Source organism: Papilio machaon, chromosome 26 (genome assembly GCF_912999745.1).
Source record: "Papilio machaon chromosome 26, ilPapMach1.1, whole genome shotgun sequence".
NCBI lineage: Eukaryota > Metazoa > Arthropoda > Insecta > Lepidoptera > Papilionidae > Papilio > Papilio machaon.
Genome location: NC_060011.1, coordinates 566,055 through 584,852, shown reverse-complemented (window position 1 = coordinate 584,852; position 18,798 = coordinate 566,055). Strand labels below are relative to the sequence as shown.

At 35.2% G+C, this 18,798-nt stretch overlaps 2 protein-coding genes across 5 annotated transcripts; one reads left to right on the top strand and one right to left on the bottom strand.

Moving 5' to 3' along the window:
* Nucleotides 1–225: 225 nt before the first annotated feature.
* Nucleotides 226–5,756, bottom strand: LOC106716408. Of its 4 annotated transcripts, none has more exons than XM_045684574.1 (7): nt 5,517–5,756; nt 5,282–5,406; nt 4,538–4,616; nt 3,534–3,593; nt 2,162–2,325; nt 1,252–1,352; nt 226–517 (listed from the first exon to the last, which is right to left on the bottom strand). In XM_045684574.1, the coding sequence occupies exons 1-7, from the start codon at nt 5,596–5,598 to the stop codon at nt 316–318; spliced, it is 813 nt and encodes a 270-aa protein (XP_045540530.1). In that variant the 5' UTR covers nt 5,599–5,756; the 3' UTR covers nt 226–315. The 4 variants fall into 4 exon arrangements, with proteins under 4 accessions (XP_045540530.1, XP_045540531.1, XP_045540532.1 ...); XM_045684575.1 differs by having other exon boundaries at nt 2,162–2,322; XM_045684576.1 differs by lacking the exon at nt 3,534–3,593.
* Nucleotides 5,757–6,028: 272 nt separating this feature from the next.
* Nucleotides 6,029–15,916, top strand: LOC106716426 (activin receptor type-1). The gene is made up of 11 exons (XM_014509944.2): nt 6,029–6,103; nt 6,768–6,885; nt 7,509–7,700; nt 8,370–8,585; nt 9,329–9,429; nt 9,601–9,770; nt 10,658–10,843; nt 11,657–11,803; nt 13,109–13,287; nt 14,060–14,267; nt 15,482–15,916. Exons 1-11 carry the CDS (start codon nt 6,043–6,045, stop codon nt 15,632–15,634), a joined length of 1,731 nt encoding a protein of 576 aa, XP_014365430.1. The 5' UTR covers nt 6,029–6,042; the 3' UTR covers nt 15,635–15,916.
* The last annotated feature ends 2,882 nt before the right edge of the window (nt 15,917–18,798 follow it).

Sequence of the window (18,798 nt, the reverse complement as noted above, 5' to 3'; positions counted from 1 at the left end):
AAACAGACATAGATTACAATCTAGAATAGTCCATAGACAACTTATTTTAATTATTTATTTCACATTAAAGTCTTAATAAATTAAAATTATTTAATGGAGGAGGAGATATATAGGAAGGTTAAATATTCTCTTTTTGTGCGTCTCCTCCTTCATCGATTGAAGGTAGGCAACGCATCTGCTATTGCAAATGTCTATGGGCAGCGGTCGCTTCGCCATTTCGGCGAATTCATGTGATCACTTGCATGTTTGCCACCTTGTTATAAAAAATAAAAAAAAAATCTAAATCACTATGGTCAAACAAGCAATAGTGATCGATCACTTATCAATGGTCTTCTCTCCGAGTTCCACCATCTTCACCAGGTTATCCTTGAGGGTCTTTAGCTGGCTGAGGACTTGAGAGTCCATTAAAGAGAATGGTATGAAGGCCTGAGACTGACGCAGCTGACGAGGCTGCAGCGAGAGCATTGTACCATCATTAAGCATTATGTTACAGCTCGCTTTCTCATCTTTTTGCATACTGAAAATATAATATATATAAAATTCTCGTGTCACAGTTTTCGTTCCCGTACTCCTCCGAAACGGCTTGACCGATTCTCATGAAATTTTGTGAGCATATTCAATAGGTCTGAGAATCGGCCAACATCTATTTTTCATTTTTTTTAAATGCGCGCGGACGGTGTCGCGGGCGACAGCTAGTATAATATACATTTTAACAGTGGCAGATGAACAATAATATTTGTTGGGTGCACGAATTAGCCTCGCTCAGTGAAATACCACAACCACACAGAAGACAGGCATCAAGTGGAAGTAATTCCACGTACAATCTGATGAGTGTGGTGCCGGAGGACTAATTTTAATCCTCTTTCCCTTCCCACCCTTTTCTTATTAGGAAAGGATGGGAAGGGGAGGTGAATTTAATGGAGTAGGAGATGCTTAAGAAGGTTTAATATTCTTTTTGTGCGTCTCCTCCTTCGTTGATTGAGGGTATTTTGCGAATGTCTATGGGCAGTGATCGCTTCGCCATTTCAGCGAATACATGTGATTGCTCGTTTGCCACCTTGTAATACAAAATAGAGACTAAGATAAAGACTAATTTCAAAACTACTGAATCCAGTGAACCCTTGCCGCTATATACTATAATGTAAATTTATTTCCCCCTAATATATCTCCCTGGGGTCTTCCGTGACCTCATGAGGTCCACCTAGAAAACCAAGTATCTGGCACTCGTTATCAGAAATGTGAGATACTTACGAGTATACTGAGGGCACCAGCACCGGGGAACCTGACATGGAGACCACCATCTCACCCTGACGTGGTTGTCGCAGCACCGTCAGCGATGTATGCGGAGCTACCTACAAAAAACCACAGAAAACCAAAAATAAAGTTATAAATAAAAATAAAAACGTGTATCAACTAGTTTCAAGCCCATCCACCCCCTTTATTACTCTAATTGGGACCCCTCCTATATGAAGTTATCATTTGAAAAGTCAAGTGTGTGATTTAAAAGAAAATCTTTTGATATGTCACACTCATGTCTACTATTTGGTTTATAAATCTTACTAATATTATAAATGCGAATGTTTGGATGGATGGATGTTTGAAGGTATCTCTAAAACGGCTCAATAGATCTAGATGAAATTTGGCACAGATGTAGAACATAGTCTGGAAGAACACATATGCTTATTATAAAGTTTTTAAATCCCGGACGGAGTCGCGGACGACAGCTAGTATATTATAAATGAAATCTTGGTCTCCGAAACCAAAAACTTAATTCATAAAATGGTAAAAGATACTTCTCTTTACCCACATTAAGACATGTAACTCTTTTCGTTATACAGTGTAAACTCTTTATAACGAAACTCAAGGGACTGCACATTTTTTGTCGTTATAGAGAGTTGTCGTTATATGGAGTGGACATAAAAAACAACCAAATTAACAAGATAACATAACATAAACAATAATACCGATAATAAATATTTACTGTCTACAAATATGAACACATTTCTTCGTAACAGAGAATGGCGTGTCGCTATAAAGAGTGTTTCAATATGAGTGTTTTAATGCAAACCAACCAAGTTGGGCTCACTTCAACGTTACAGGGAGTTTATTGTTATAAAGGATAACGTTATAAAGAGCTTACACTGTATATGTATTCGCTCACCTTGGGTGTAATAGCGGGATAGTTCATAGGATTCTTGTTATACATAGGCGTCCTGTACACGGACCTGGAACGATTCTGAGTCTTGCTGACCGAGAGCATGCGGCTAGCGTCCGCAGACCGTGAGCGTCGGGTAGTCTTACGACCTAATGTACTTGGTGGACCTGACGATTAAAAAAAAAATATTTAAATATACACTTATAAAAATAGGTAAACTTATTAGTTCTAAGATATCACGTGTAAAAGAAGGGATGGGGATTAAAAAACAGAACGGTGAGGGTAAAAAAAAAAACATCAGATTATTAATTCCGAATCTATATATATAAAAGAAAGTCGTGTTAGTTACACTATTTATAACTCAAGATCGGTCTAACTGATTTAGCTGAAAATTGATGGGGAGGTAGCTTAGAACTAGGAGACGGACATAGGAACTTTTTTTATCTTGTGTGCATTTTTTTTTATTCCGCGCGGACGGAGTCGCGGGTAAAAGCTAGTTATATATAAAAAAACATTTTTATCTTTCTGCATGAAACAGAAAGATACATTGAACGAATATGTCCTAATGTTTCTGAAGCAGGCTCGACTACCGCTATACGCGGGCGCTCAATTGCAAGTCACTTAGTGTCTCCAGCCTGGATGTATGTACCTCAGGGAGTGAGCGCCGGTTGTGAGCAAAACTCAGCCTAACCTTGATGTGCGTATACGTGTACCACGTGTGTCACCGTAGACACACTATCAGAGTGGACTTTGAGTGGAGTTTGTGGACTGTATATTATCTTCTTAATACCCGGGACCTGAAGATGCAGGTTTCACAATAATAAGACCTTTTATTTTACTTGGATATCTCTTGTAGGATAACCAAACCTTACTAAACAATCACTTTCCCTAATGTGGAGTCGACCGCGGGACCTTATGTCCGCACAGGTACGAGTCCCTGAGGCTATCTAACTACAGAGTAGCCCTTTTCCTAGGTAGGTAGATCCCGTCGACATGATACTGATAGACTGATAGAATGATAGACAATTTCGCCTCTCCGGTACGCTGTCTCCGTTGCCTTTTTGCTTTACCCTATAGAGACGTCACGCGCATACATTTTCAATTCCGCGTGGACAGATTCGCGGGCGATGGCTAGTTTAAAAATAATACTAAAAATACTATTGATACTTTGGATATACGATGAGAACAGACATAAAGAAATACAAACTATATCAATGATAATGGACATGTAGAGAATAAATGATTAAGGTTTTCACAGCCAAATGATAAATAAAAACATGTTATATTTTCAAATAGAGATAGCAAATGTTTTTGTACATGTTTCAGAAATGAAAACCCACAAGTAGATAGAAATTTAAAGCATAGAAAGCAAACTTACCTAATGGCTTCTTGTTTCTCCTTTCTCCAGAATCATGGGCAGAGTTTTCAGTGAGGTAGCCTGCCCCAAAAAGCCCAGTTAGTTGGAAATTGTGATATGATGTTAGTCGTGAATATCGTGATGTTTGATCATCATCATTGTGATGGTGATCATCATTAAATGATAAATTAATGATAAACAAGTTCCTCAACTAAATAAAGTATATTTGTTGGTTTTTAATAAACATACTTTTTGATACAAATTAATTGAAAATTAGTTAATTTTATACTCAAATAAGATTTATTTAATTTGTTAAAAGCTAGCATAGTTAAACTAAATTACAGCATTTTTTCTTTCTCAGCATATTTATTAACCGTGCATTTCTGAGACAAAAATCATCATCTATATATCGACGCTGGAAAGCGTAAACGCTGTAACTCCGAAAGTATGAACTTTACAGGAGAGCAAAAAAATTATAACTCGTGAGCTGATACGCCTACAAGCATGCGGTATTTAGCAATGTTGTGTAGTTTGTGCTAACCTATAATAAAATCATTATCGTTTTATAATGGTTGAAATTATTAACGTGTGAAAAACATATTCGCGATTTCAAGGGTTACAGCGTTTATGCTTTCCAGCGTCGATATATAAAAGAAAGTAGTGTTAGTTACACTATTTATAACTCAAGATCGGTCGAACTGATTTAGCTGAAAATTGATGGGGAGGTAGCTTAGAACTAAGAGACGGACATATGAACTTTTTTATCTTGTATGCATTTTTTTTTATTCCGCGCAGACGGAGTTGCGGGTAAAAGCTAGTTATATATATTTTTATGAAGTCTCATTAATTTAAAAAATTTAAATATATAAACTATATCTTTACAACATAAAACTATAAAAAATAAAGAATAGTTCAGTTTACTATATTACTATGCATTCTACTAAACAACTAATGTATATATATAATATAAAGTAGATTAATATAAAATCCAAGACTATATACAAAGCCTATATACTAGTACATACCATCATCATGTGAGTCCGGTCTTTTTGAATTCCGAGTGGCCCTTTGGTTTGTCACCTCTCTAAGAAACAGCTCAGTTTTCTATAAATGACAAATAAATCACAAATCAAGGGTTCACACTGCAGACATGCAAAAAAACATTAATTATCTAAGTTTATTATAGACTGTCTTCTGCAACTCCGTTTTTTTTATATTACAAGGTGGCAAATGAGCAAGTGGCCATATGAATTCGCCAAAATAGACAGCTGCCCATAGATTCGCAATTGCAGATGCCTTGCCTACCCTCAATCGACGAAGGAGGAGACCCACAAAAAGAGAATAACCTTCCTATGCATCTCCTCCTCCATCATATCCACCACTTTCCTTACAAGAAAAGGGTGGGAAGGGAAAGATGACTAAAATTAGGCCTCCGGCACCACACTCATCAGACAGAACGCAGAATTGCTTCCACTTCACACCTGTCTTCTGTGTGGTCGTGGTATTTCACTGAGCGAGCTGACCAATTCGTGCAACTGATGTTGTTGTTGCTGGCGTCTAACACTGTTAAATCCATCCGAGCGGAATTAAAAAAACAAAACTTAAGTTGATTTATCTATATGATACACTTAATCTCCACTAAGAGTCCCTTGCTGAGTAACTGAGTGAGGAAATTAGTTCGCCAATAATGTAACAATATTATTAAAATCAAATGTTATAGTTTAAAAAAATATATGAAGGCATTATACAAATAATAATTAGTGATTTACCAGCTGTCCCAAAGTTTTCTCTAAGTACGAGGCTTTTATTGAATCGAGAAGTATCTTGAAAGCAACTTCCACGTTCCTCTGTTCCATGTTTGCATGGGAATCGATCTTATTTTTTTGCTCAGCAACTGCAAATTTTTATATTCAATAATTTTTGAATAACATATTTAATATTTTATAATATGAATTGATAAACATGTAAAACAATGAATTGCAACATCTAGTATCTTTTTATTACCTAGTTTATTTAATTTCTTCAATTTTTCATCACTATCAGTGACTTTGTCTACTTTTTTAACCGGCCGTTTTGTTCTTGGCATTTTATTTACAATTAATAACAATAAACTTAAAACCTTTGAAACTTTTACAATAACACCTTACTTTTATTAAGATAATATTAACGTATCGTACACTTTTTTCCTTTTCTAGATAAAAGAAACAATCTAATCCTAATTTTAAACAAAACACAAACCGAACTTTTCAAACCGACATTTTTAAAATCCGTGTTCGGATACACCACAATCACGAGACAGGAATAAAGCATATTTAATTTTGTTTCGGGTAATTTGATTTTTAGTATTCACACTTTATACGATGTTTTCAATATTTAAAATACTAAAAAGAAATCAAAAGAAACTTATTTAAGAAAAAACATTTTTTGTAAATCTGACTGTTAATCTCGATCTAAACTGGGTCAATCCACATCTGTGGATATTTGGAAGCCAATAGATTATCTGTAGTTAAATTGTTATGATGAATGAAGAATGGCGGACGCTGTCATAGTGGGATATTTGTTCACATTTTTATTAATAAATTGTTGTTATGGTGAGTAAAAACAGAGATTTTCATATAAAAAGCTTAATAACAGTATAATATACGTTGTGTCCAAATTTAAAGCCCCAAAGTATATTGTAAAATTGGATATGGAATATGGCATCTTTACATGGCTTCATACCCCGTATTTATTATTGTTTTACTTTGCAACGTCTTATTATTATGCCTAAGTTTTTCTGACGCTTCATAAAGTTGTAAAATTTATTGAACAGATTACGAACAGATAGAAATATATACTAGAATGTTGTTTATGTGTGAAATCTGTTCCAAATTACAGATCAAAACATTACTGACCTCGAAAGAATCACTTATTGTATCTTTGTAAATGTGCTGCATTATGGAGTATTTTTCATAGTTTTCAAGGTCTTCTGACAAAAAATACTTTAATATTATAGTAATTGATTGTTATATAATTTTAGAGGTTTATAAGAAACCAATATATCTAAGAATTCGCGCAAAAATTTCGACGTAAATGTATCTTGTTGATTTTAATTTATATGTCCGCAAATTGGAAAATCCTCCTAAACTACCATGAAAAATTAAGCTTAAAACTTATTTGATATTATTTATGAAATCAAATACTGTATTTGCTCCATAAATTCATATTTTGTGGACTAAATTCATTAAAATTGTTAAGTATTATATATTTTTACAGCTGGTCTCCCCGGCTTGGACAACACAGACACAGATGGCTCTCCAAGCACTCAGACAGACAATCATCTCAGAGATGAACCTTCATCCATTGATAAAATGGTGGTTCAGTTATATCCAAGGTATGTTATAAAGGCCGTTTACTTGTTTGCCACCTTTTGATATAAAAAATAATTAAAAAAAATCTTGACCATGAATTTCAACTGTCATAGCACAAGTACATAAACACTGTTCTTATGTCTCTTTATTTTTCAATGTAATTGAATGGGATAGCAATATTGGAATACAAGTGCAATATAGAGTTTTGTATTGTTCTTAATTTTTCGGGGTTTGGTATGATAGAAAGACTTGAGTGTTATTTGCAGATTATCTTTTTTTTAATTTTTTTTATTGCCAGTGTCTTCTTCACTTCTTTAAAAGATTAAAGTTAAAATTTATTTACTTGTTTTTGCATTGCCTAGGAGAAGGAAGTTTCAAAAAAGGTACGATTAGTATTACATACAATTTATTTAAATAGAAAATTCCATTACTCTTATGTAAGTGGCAAAGAGAATGGTATCCATCCAGAAGCTTCTTTAAGGCAACTTGTGCTGATGTATCCTTGGCTTTAGAAAACGGGTGCTCTTTCCATTCCCCTGGTGTGTTTTCTTGAGCCTGGATATTCTTTTGTGTGTTAAATTGTAGACTATTATCTTTATCTACCCTTCTTGCTGTGATAGCTTATTTGTTATAAATAAATTTTCAGGTATAAATGCCATCAATGTGAGCCACCCGATTGTGGTCCAGAAGAGACTGTGATGGGAGTCTGCAGGGATGCTCTGTACTGTTACAAGTCCTCTGTGAGAGCATCCGATGGCACTCTCCGGTATTCCCGAGGATGTTTCACGAGTGTAGACCAGGCGCAGTTTACTTGTCGGACTAGTCAGCCTCCTTTAGGGTAAGACAGGAATCTTTTTTCAGTCTATTCTTCCCTCCGTGCAATAAATCTATGTAACATTTACCTATTATGTTGTAGATATCTATGTTTAGTTTCGTAGTGGTCAATTAACACCCGGTAACCTACTAGTTTCGGATCCGTCGGGGGTCCATCTTAAGGGCGCGACCGCAAAGTTCTCAAAATAAACACTCACCCTGAAGATGGACCTCCGATGGGTCTGAAACTAGTTGGTGCCATCACCGGACGATCAAACGTGAGTTAAGCCGTTCTTAATTAATTTATTATGTGTCATAAAAGTTTAAACAATTTAACCAGATAACCTGCTTGTTTGTTCTGCTTTATAAGAAATAATTTTTGATGTAAATTATTTATATTTGAAGCAGTCATTTATTCTTACATCATTTACCCTTTTCCTTTATTCCCAAAAGATTTTATCTGTGTTCTCAGCTACAATTTATCGAGACATGTCTACTAAAAAAATTTGTTTTATGCATCATCAAATTATATTATCTAACATTTAAAAAAAAAATAAGTGACCTGTGTTCTTCCACACTTGATCTACATCTGTGTCAAATTTCATCAAGATCCATTGAGCCGTTCCGGAGATACCTTCAAACAAACATCCATCCATCTAAACATTTGATATTCAACTATTTCTACCATTTCCAGGCTGAGGAAGCGTCATGCTGGCCAGTTGAACATCAAGTGCTGTCAGGATGACATGTGTAATTCTGGAAGCTTCCCCGACCTTCCTCCTGCGGTGGACACCTCTATTGAACCAGTACCCTCAAATGCATGGAAGTTGTGGCTCAGTGTGACATTATCTGTGCTCTTTGTTAGTGCCATTGGTGGTATTGGAATATTTTTGCTGCGGAGAAGTCATAGGTGAGTGTTTTTAAATTATAATTAGGAATTTAATTTTTTTTTTTATAAAAGAAGGAGTTAAACACCAATTGACACTTGCAATACCAGAGAAATTGCAGATGCGTTGCTGGCCTTTGATATGGTGATTAGCTCGCTTCTTGAAGGACCCTAATTACTGCTGTATTTCTAATGTGACGCTTTACTGAAGTGTATCTTGTATGCGTTTTATGTGTGGATATAAATGTTTTTCCTTCTTTTTTTCTTTCTTAATGTGAATGTATGTGGATTGAAGTTAATGGAAGTCTGAAATATGTATTGATTGTGTGTAAGTTGTTGAATTTATATGACTCATACAAGGTGTACAGAGAGTGACTGTGACTCGGGGGTTAAGCACTTGACGGCTGAGGTTCGAATTCCGCCATGTAATAATGTGTTTTTCGATTTACATATGTATGAAGATATTTATGAAGAAATTCAAAGATATGTGTGAAGTCAACCTGCACTGGGCCAGTGTGGTTGACCCCCCTAGTCATCCCTAACTTAGAATAGGCTCCAAGCACTTCAGTTCGTACGTCTCCAAGTATAGTGAGCTGATAATGATGATAGAGATGTATGGAAGAGTATATCTATACACATTCAACATGGAAAAAGGGAAGGGGAAATTGTATACCATATATAGGGTAATGGTGTCATTGATGTAATGTGGCATTCCATCGGTGCTTGTGTGTCATCTCTCTTATCTGCATTGTTTATTTTTATCTTAGACTGCGTGTGTCTCGAGCGGCTCTGCATAAACTAGGCCCAGATTCCAGCTACTTGTCGACCAACTTGTATGGACCTCTTGTCACAAGTACATGCTATGAAGGTAAATGATACTTATAAATTGGTTTTTAAAGACCTTAATATAGCCTATAGCAATAGTAATTGTAGAACCGTCAAGTAAATAACTTTTGGGATTAAATATTGAATTTGAAATACTCGATTAAGGATTTTCAAATGAAAATATAGTTTACTTTACCTTTTAATTTTATTCCAGGTCTAGAAGGGTCACAGAACGGTGGTGGTCTGAAAGCGGTGGCTGCAGGAGACTCCACTCTGCGGGAGTACCTGGAGAGCTCAGTGACCAGCGGCTCTGGCTCTGGTCTGCCACTCATGGTGCAGCGGACCCTGGCCAAACAGGTCACACTAATTGATTGTGTCGGAAAGGTATGATTCAAGACTTTTTTTAAATTCAATTGTATAAAAATTGTTTTTTTTTTACTTATTACATATTTTATATAGAATTATTTGTCTGTCAGTCTGTGTGTTTGTTTATTTGTTATGTAAGCATTGTTTTCACTGGATAGAATTTGGTGAAATATTAGGTGGTATGTAGCTAAGTGAAGTTTTATCAAAGTTATTATTTATTATTATTACATCAAATTTTTAGTCCCTTTCCCTTCCCACCCTTTTATAAAGAAATGGTGGGATTTTTTGTGAGAGGAGACGAATAGGAAAGGGAAATATTGTCTTTTTGTGAGTCTCTGATGATAAAAGGAAGGTATCTGTAGTCGCAGATGTGTATAGACAGCTTTAGTTTCGCCATTTGAGCGAATTCGAGTGGCCTCTTGCTCATTTCCCATTTTATAATATAAAGTGATGGTGACTAGGACTAGGACGTCAACGCTGGCTCATTGCGAGTTGACTTCACACATATCATTGAATTTCTTCTCAGATATGTGCAGCATCACGATGTTTTCCTTCACCGTAAGAACATTGGATAAATGTACATATGTAAATTAAAAAATACATGGCGAGGTTCAAACCCAGGACCTGCAGATTGCTAAGTGCTAAACCCCTAATTTTTCTACATTTTTATTTATATCATAAAGTGACAAATGAGCGAGAGGCCACCAGAATTCGCCGAAATATCGTTGCCTACCTCTAATCGACAGGGGAGGGGACTCAGAAAAGAATATTTCCCTTAACCATGATATCCCTACGTTAGGAGGATCAAATATTCCACTTCCCATCATTTCCATAAAAGAAAATAGTAGGAAGGGAAAGAGAACTAAAATTAGACTACCGGAATTTATTTTCTATATGTATTTCAGGGTCGTTACGGTGAAGTATGGCGAGGGTCGTGGTGTGCGGACAGTGTGGCTGTGAAGATCTTCTTCTCCAGAGATGAGGCATCATGGCGTCGGGAGACAGAAGTGTACAGTACTGTGTTACTCCGACATGAGAACATATTGGCTTACATCGGCAGTGATATGACCAGCAGGAATAGTTGCACTCAGGTAGGGCAGTTGATATAATGCACTACCACAGTGACCGGTAGGAGGGTAATTGTGATCTCATCGTACTATTTTGAATTTAGACCAAAAATAAGATAGATTTCAAGTAGGAAGTCATTACAGATATAGTCTGATGAGTGTGTTCGGAGAACTCATTTTACTTTTTTTCAAAATACACTCTTTTCTTAGAAAGAAATGATAACACATAAGATATAGGATATATCTTTTATCTGTACGTCTCCTTCTCTGTTATCGAAGAGTTACTTCGCTATTTTGGCGAATTCAGGTTGCCGCTTGCTCCTTTGTATGTTTGCTCAACGGATCTTGATGAAATTTGACATAGATGTAGAATATAGTCGAGAACAGGGATCCCCAAATTATTTTGGACTAGTGACCCCCCATTTCAAAATGAACCATTACCACAGACCCCCCATGGCTAAATTACCTACTTTTAAGATCAATTATTATTATTAACTAGCTTTTACCCGCGACTCCGTCCGCGCGGAAAAAAATAATAGAAAACGGGGTAAAAATTATCCTATGTCCGTTTCCTGGTTCTAAGCTACCTCCCCATCAATTTTCAGCTAAATCAGTTCGACCGAACTTGAGTTATAAATAGTGTAACTAACACGACTTTCTTTTATATATATAGATTCTGACTTAGGTCAATAGAAGACAGAGTGAGAATTAAAAATACTTTAAGTTCAATATCTACCCCTTTATCAAACCCTGGCTGGAAGAACACATAGTATACTTACGGACGGAGCCGCATGCGTCAGCTAGTATGTTAAAAAAGTGTTTATTTTTATGTTCCAGTTATGGCTGATAACGCATTTTCATCCGTTGGGTTCTTTGTATGAACATTTGAACCGCAGCACTCTCAGCCGTCATCAGATGATGCTGCTCTGTCTCTCAATAGTCAACGGTTTACTCCATCTCCATACAGATATACATGGAACACAGGTAAACGAAATATACTATAATTAAATATATAAAAAATATAATTTTTGTCTTCTAGTTATTTAAAAAAAAAATTTAAAAATGGGACTTATTTGTAAGCATTTCCTTTCGATTGAAATATTTTTTATCAAAATTAGACCACCAGGGGACGAGATTCGAGGTAACACATAAAAGAAAAATACAGTTAACTTGATAACCTCCTTCTTTTTGAAGTCGGTTAAAAAACGGAATTATGACTTCAACTCTACATCTAAATAGTCCTCGCAAATAAACTAAATATCAGATGTTTCCTGATGATGGATGGAAAAAGACTGCCAAAGCAACAGATGCTTTCTTATAAAACCTTTTGAGAGATTACTCTCACAGTATTTCCGTTCCTAACACAATATTATTCCAAATGCAACATAGACACCGCTGTCCTACCTTCTTTTAAGTGAATTAATTATTTTGTAAATACTAAACTGTACATCTTTGCCAAAAATCATAATACGTACAGACGTACACGCACTAGTGTACATTTTATATATATTATGACATGATAAACGAGCAATTGATCACTTTGATTGTTCAAAATGACGACTGACTGCTGTATATAGACATTTTTAATCAACGGAGGAAGGACAACGCAAAAAAAAAGATTTCCCTTCCTGTCCGTCTTTATAAGAAAAGAATGGGAAGATAATATGGACAATGAAACCTCCTGAATGAACTTACACAGCTGATGAACAAAGATATTCAATTATTATTGCTATAGAGTGTACATTATCAGTACTTATTTTCAACATAATTGGACATAATTATTATATAATCTATGAATGTTGCGTCTTTATATTTAATCTATGCCAATTTCCTCCGCTCTTTTTCTCTCTCTCTCTTTGTTATCTATGTTCTTGATAAGAAGTGTTGTCCGGTGCCTCTATATAAATCTATATATATAAAAGAAAGTTGTGTTAGTTACACCATTTATAATTCAAGAACGGCTGAATCGATTTGACTGAAAATTGGTGGGCAGGTAGCTTAGAACCAGGAAACGGACATAGGATAATTTTTACCCCGTTTTCTATTTTTTTTATTCCGCGCGGACGGAGTCGCGGCTAAAAGCTAGTCCTTTATAATTCTGCATATAAAGTACCCAAGTACCCACCACTACCATTTTATTGTATAAAAATGGCTATAAAGTTAGAGGAAGATCAAATAAAGTATGGATGGATTGTGTGAAAGAGACGGCTTAGATATGTATGGAGAAGTATACAGATAAGGACAGGTTGATGGTACATATTTTTGATTACAAAATTATAACATTTCCAGGGTAAGCCGGCTATAGCACATAGGGATATAAAGAGTAAGAATATCCTGGTGAAGGTGAACGGAGAATGCTGCATTGCTGACTTCGGTCTGGCTGTGACACGTCGTCATGTTCAGCAACACCAGCTCAGTGCGAGACAGGGCACCAAGAGATACATGAGCCCGGAGATGCTGGATCAGAGGTGATAGATCCCGCAACAACTATATTTGGACCTCGTCTGGTGAAATACCACAACCACACAGAAGACAGGTGTCAAGTGGAAGTAATTCCACGTACAGTCTGATGAGTGTGGTACCGGAGGACTTATTTTAGTCCTCTTTCCCTTCCCACCCTTTTCTTATTAGGAAAGGATGGGAAGGGAAAGTGGATTTGGCGGAAAAGGGGACGCATATAAAGGAGAAATATCCTCTTTCTGTGCGTTCCCTTCTCCGTTGATTAAAGGTAGACAACACATCTGCATTTGCAGATGTCTATGGGCAACGGTCGCCTCGCTATTTCGGCGAATCCAGGTAGCTGTTTGCTCTTTTCCTCTTTTTCACTTTTTTTTGTTGTGTTTGTTATTGTCAGGAGAATGTTCTTATGACGGAAAAAATTAAAAAAACTTAGATGGATGGATGGATAATGATGTTTGTTTGAAGGTATCTCCAGAAAGGCTTAATCTTCTTAAAGGATCTTAATGAAATTCGGTCTCTGGAAGAACTTATAGACTACATATTAAGTATTTTTTTTAAATTCCGAGCAGACGAAGTCACGGGCGACAACTAGTGTTACATATTTCTAGTTTCAAACTAACTTAAATCTATGAAGGTGTTTAAACCACAATAGACGGTTTAACTCACATATGATTGTCAAATGACAGTTCCGACTAGTTTTGGACCAGTTCATCTTCAGGAGTGTTTTTTAAGGCTTAATAATTAATTTTTTTTAACCTATTTTCAATGCTTTTATTCCAGTATGAATGTACAATGTTTCGATGCGTACCGTAAATGTGATGTGTACGCGCTGGCGCTGGTGCTGTGGGAGGTGACAAGAGCTGCTACAGGTCTGGAGTACCGGCCTCCGTACCATGAGCTGGCACCACAGGATCCAAGCTTTGAGGATATGAGGAAGGTGGTCTGTGTAGACGGTGCCAGACCTGAACCCCCTCAGGAGATGCATCCGGTAAGTAAATTTGTCCCCTCAAAGTTCAATGTTAGACAACCATCATGGTTATGAACGGATTGACTTCATATATCTTTAAATTTATTGACAGAATATCTAATATATAAAATTCTCGTGTCACAGTTTTCGTTCCCGTACTCCTCCGAAACGGCTTGACCGATTCTTATGTGATGACCGATAATTTTGTGAGCATATTCAGTAGGTCTGAGTATCGGACAACATCTATTTTTCATAACCCCCCCCCCCCATTATTTAACTGTGCGCGGACGGAGTCGCGGGCGACAGCTAGTAACAATATATATTTTATGAATTGGTCAGTTTGTCTGGTGCAATATCACAACCATACAAAAGACAGCGGAATTCCGGATTTCGTCTGATGACTTTGTTTTACAGCCTTTTAATTCACATTCCCTTCTCATCCTTTTCTTTTAAGAATAGATTTGGAAGGGTAAGTGGAAATGGTGGGAAAGGGGACGCATAGAAAGGAAAAATAGCCTTTTTCTGTTACCCTGCTCCGATTGAAGATGACTAGGACATAGTTAACCACGCTGGCCCTGTGCGGATTGACTTCACATATATCATTGAAATTCTTCTCAGATATGTGCAGCATCACGATGTTTTCCTTCATTGTATGAAAGTCGGTTTGACCACAGGTTTTAGTAGATAAATAAAAATATAAATAAGGAAAAAAAATAAATAAAATAGAAATAAGGAGGAATGTCTTATATAAAAATCACTATTGTCATTTAGCATAAGGAATATGTACAAAAAAGAGGACGGACCAAATCTATAGATGTCGGTTAAAATAAATAAATTAAAAAACATTCAAATTATACTGTGTACTGTGGAAGGCATTACGGAAGGTCTATGCCCAGCAGTGGGCAGATAAAGGCTGTTGATGATGATGACTCCAATGATCTATGGTTCGTTGTATTTCTGTATGCCTTTTATTAAAGTGTGTTTTTTTCATATTATCAAACTCTTTTACCTTATAATATATCTTTTTTTTAGCCGACTTCAAAAAGAAGGAGGTTATCAATTTGACTGTTTTTTTTTATGTGTGTTACCGCGAAACTCCGCCCCTGGTGGTCCGATTTTGATAAAAAATATTTTAATAGAAAGGAAGTGCTTGCAGATGGGTCCCATTTTTTTAAATAACTAGAAGACTAGTAGGTTTTTTTAAATTAATATCTCTAATTATATTTTTTTCCCAGACAATGGTGGGATTGGCAAATCTAATGCGTGAGTGTTGGCATCAAAATCCATCAGTAAGACTTCCAGCTCTCAGAATAAAGAAAACATTACTCAAGTTAGCAGTAAATGATAATTCAATACATTTGAATGAAGACAATGAAGTGTCAGTGTAGTGACAATGTTTGTGATAAGTGACAGTGATTAGTGACAAATTATATTCTAGTGTTTCCCATTTGTCCCTTTGGTATCTTATATGGGATGTCTTTTTCCTGTTTAACCGACACATTCCGCTGGTGTAGTGACCCAAAGTGAACCTTGGCTTCCGATACAAGAGACCACCAGTTGTCTGTCCTGTCTTCTCCTGCCAGTCCATCTCTTGGTCTCCAGCGGTATCTGGGTAAGCTAGATTAACCAATTGTCTTTTATTTCAAGATATTCTAGAATTTTATAATTTCTAATATTTTTAAATTACTATTTAAAATTGATGTCCCATAATTTGAAAGGTTTATTAATTAGACAAATAGGAAACATCTTTTAGGTAAGTTGATTGTTATGTACAGTTGTATAGAACCAGTTTAAATTCAGTTTTAACTGGAAATTTCTAGATTAATAATAACCTGTGTAATCTGTAAGTGATAATTTTTTTTTTTACATTGGAACATGTCTGTTTTTTTTAATGAGAATTTGTGGGATAAAAATATATGTTTATTTTTGCTGGAAACTTTAGTCCGAAAGAAATTATTTGTACCTATAATTATATAAATATTTGTTTTGTAGATTTATAAACTATAGAAAATTAATCCGGAGAACAAAAATAAGACGAAAAAATAAGGCTTCCGGAGATCTTTTGTTGGGATGAATTCCCTCAGTGTTGTCAAAATGACATATGGAAAGTAGACTCTCAATTAGACAACAAACTTTTAAGAATCTGTTATTTGTAATATTATTTGCTTATTACATTATTAATAATATTATTAATTTTAAATACAGTCGAACCTGGATAAGCGAGAACCTCTATAAATGAGAGTCATTGTCCGACACACAACCTCCATTAGCGAGAAACATGTTAGAGAGAAACCTCTATGAGCGAGAAACATGTTAGAGAAAAACCTCTATAAGCGAGGAGAAACCACTATAAGCGAGAAACATGTTAGAAAGAAACCACTATAAGCGAGAAACATGTTAGAGAGAAACCTCTATAAGTGAGAAACATGTTAGAGAGAAATCTCTATAATCGAGAAACATGTTAGAGAGAAATCTCTATAATCGAGAAACATGTTAGAGAGAAACCACTATAAGCGAGAAACATGTTAGAGAGAAACCACTATAAGCGAGGAACATGTTAGAGAGAAACCACTGTAAGCGAGAAACATGTTAGAGAGAATCCTCTATAAGCGAGAAACATGTTAGAGAGAAACCTCTATAAGCGAGAAACATGTTAGAGAGAAACCTCTATAATCGAGAAACATGTTAGAGAGAAACCTCTATAAGCGAGAAACATGTTAGAGAGAAACCACTGTAAGCGAGAAACATGTTAGAGAGAAACCACTGTAAGTGAGAAAAAATCTTGGTCCCTCGGACTCTTGTTTATCCAGGTTCGACTGTCTTAAGAGTATATTTCAAATTACTCGTATATATGTCTAGAATAAGTGAATGCCATTTTTAAAGCCATATTTGAACAAATTTAACTTCATCAAGATATAATAATGTCTTAGTTTTCTTTGACTTACCGCAGTGAAACTTGTCACTGTTTTTTCAAAGGTGAGTGATGTCATTGTGTCAATGCAATTGACACCGCGATTAAAATCCACAATCAGAAGTGTCATAAGAGAAAAACAAATTAAAAAGTTGTTGAAAAATAATATAGAATTCAAAATAATATTGAAGAAATAGTAAAGATATAATATTAACAATTAAATTCTATCTTTTAATTTAATAGGAATCTTTTTTTTTAATTATGTATGACTTAATGTAATTCAATACATAAATATAGTTAAGAGTTTAATATTTCTATTAAACTTAATGGTTTTTTTTTAGTGCCATGAAACACTTTATTGTTAGTAACGAAAGTGCCGTTTTAGTATTTTTTTAATGTAATCTAAAATAGTTATTGTAAATACTTTTAAAAGAATAGATTTATCATACAATTTTGTATGTATGAGGAATGTTTTCTGGCTCCTACGAATAAGGGTCAATGTACAAATTGACAACTTTTCAGGAGATGCTCTTAAAGTTTCAACCATTTTAGTCCTCTTTCCCTTCCTACCCTACTTATTAGGAAAGGATGGGAAGGGGAAGTGGATTTGGCTGAAGAGGGGACGCATAGGAAGGAGAAATATCCTCTTTCTGTGTGTCCCGTTCTCCGTTGATTAAAGGTAGGCAACGCATCTGCATTTGCGGATGTCTATGGGCAACGGTTGCTTCGCTATTTTGGCAAATCCAGATGTCCGTTTGCTCGTTTGCCATCTTAATATAAAAAAATATAGGAAAATAAACCGCATAGACCTTTTTACTTCAGCAATAAAATACACATTTACATTCTGTAAATGTGTATTTGTGTTTAGTTCATGTTAAGTAAACTAAGAGCTAGATTTTAACATAAAAAAGTTAAAATTATCAATTTGTTACTTTGGCCCTTATATATAGGATCCATTGTTATGTAGAATTTTGGTATAAATTTAAGATTGAATTGGTAAATTATGTAGCTATTGTTATTAGCTATATGTAATTATATAAAAAACGAAGTTCCTTTCGATTAATTAGTGAAGGAACCAATGTTTATTCTATGAATAAAAAACTTAAGTCTTCACAAGAAGTACATTTTATTTCTTTGAATTTTCGTTATATATTGTCACGTCGTTGCCATGGTGATATAGCAAAAAGTGTCGTGACAACTTTTCGTAAGAATTTTTTCCGTCTAGCCCCCTTTCACAACGCGCGATAAGGAACTTCGTTCCAAAATGTATTTTACTACATTTAATGTTACCTTACCCACTACATTTAATGTTAATTAATTAGACTCTCGCTTATCCAGGTTTGACTGTATTTTGTCAGTGAAATCCAATGTTTAGATAATTGTTAAGTAAGTTTTTTTCGCAGCTCTGTTAAGAATCTCTTATTTTGTCTACACTTGTTGATTATGGCACACATTTATGTCATTTTTTTTATTATTATTGTAATAAAAGTTGCTGCCATAATGCATTTATTTGTGAATATATCTGACAGTTGTTTGACAATAAATTTAATACGAGCATTGTTAATTAAAAAATATACCTAAATATATTTTTTTGACATGGAATATGTTGTTCAACATCTTAACTGTACGATGTTTTATAAA

Excerpts from the sequence above, each read along its gene's own strand:
- LOC106716408 (XM_045684574.1), bottom strand. The coding sequence starts at position 5,598 with ATGCCAAGAACAAAACGGCCGGTTAAAAAAGTAGACAAAGTCACTGAT. Across the intron at positions 2,326-3,533 it reads GAGAAACAAGAAGCCATTAG|CAGGTCCACCAAGTACATTA; the intron begins GTAAGTTTGCTT and ends TTTTTTAATCGT. Across the intron at positions 518-1,251 it reads CTGGTGCCCTCAGTATACTC|TATGCAAAAAGATGAGAAAG; the intron begins GTAAGTATCTCA and ends TTATATTTTCAG.
- LOC106716426 (XM_014509944.2), top strand. The coding sequence starts at position 6,043 with ATGGCGGACGCTGTCATAGTGGGATATTTGTTCACATTTTTATTAATA. Across the intron at positions 8,586-9,328 it reads TTGCTGCGGAGAAGTCATAG|ACTGCGTGTGTCTCGAGCGG; the intron begins GTGAGTGTTTTT and ends TTTTTATCTTAG. Across the intron at positions 11,804-13,108 it reads CAGATATACATGGAACACAG|GGTAAGCCGGCTATAGCACA; the intron begins GTAAACGAAATA and ends TAACATTTCCAG.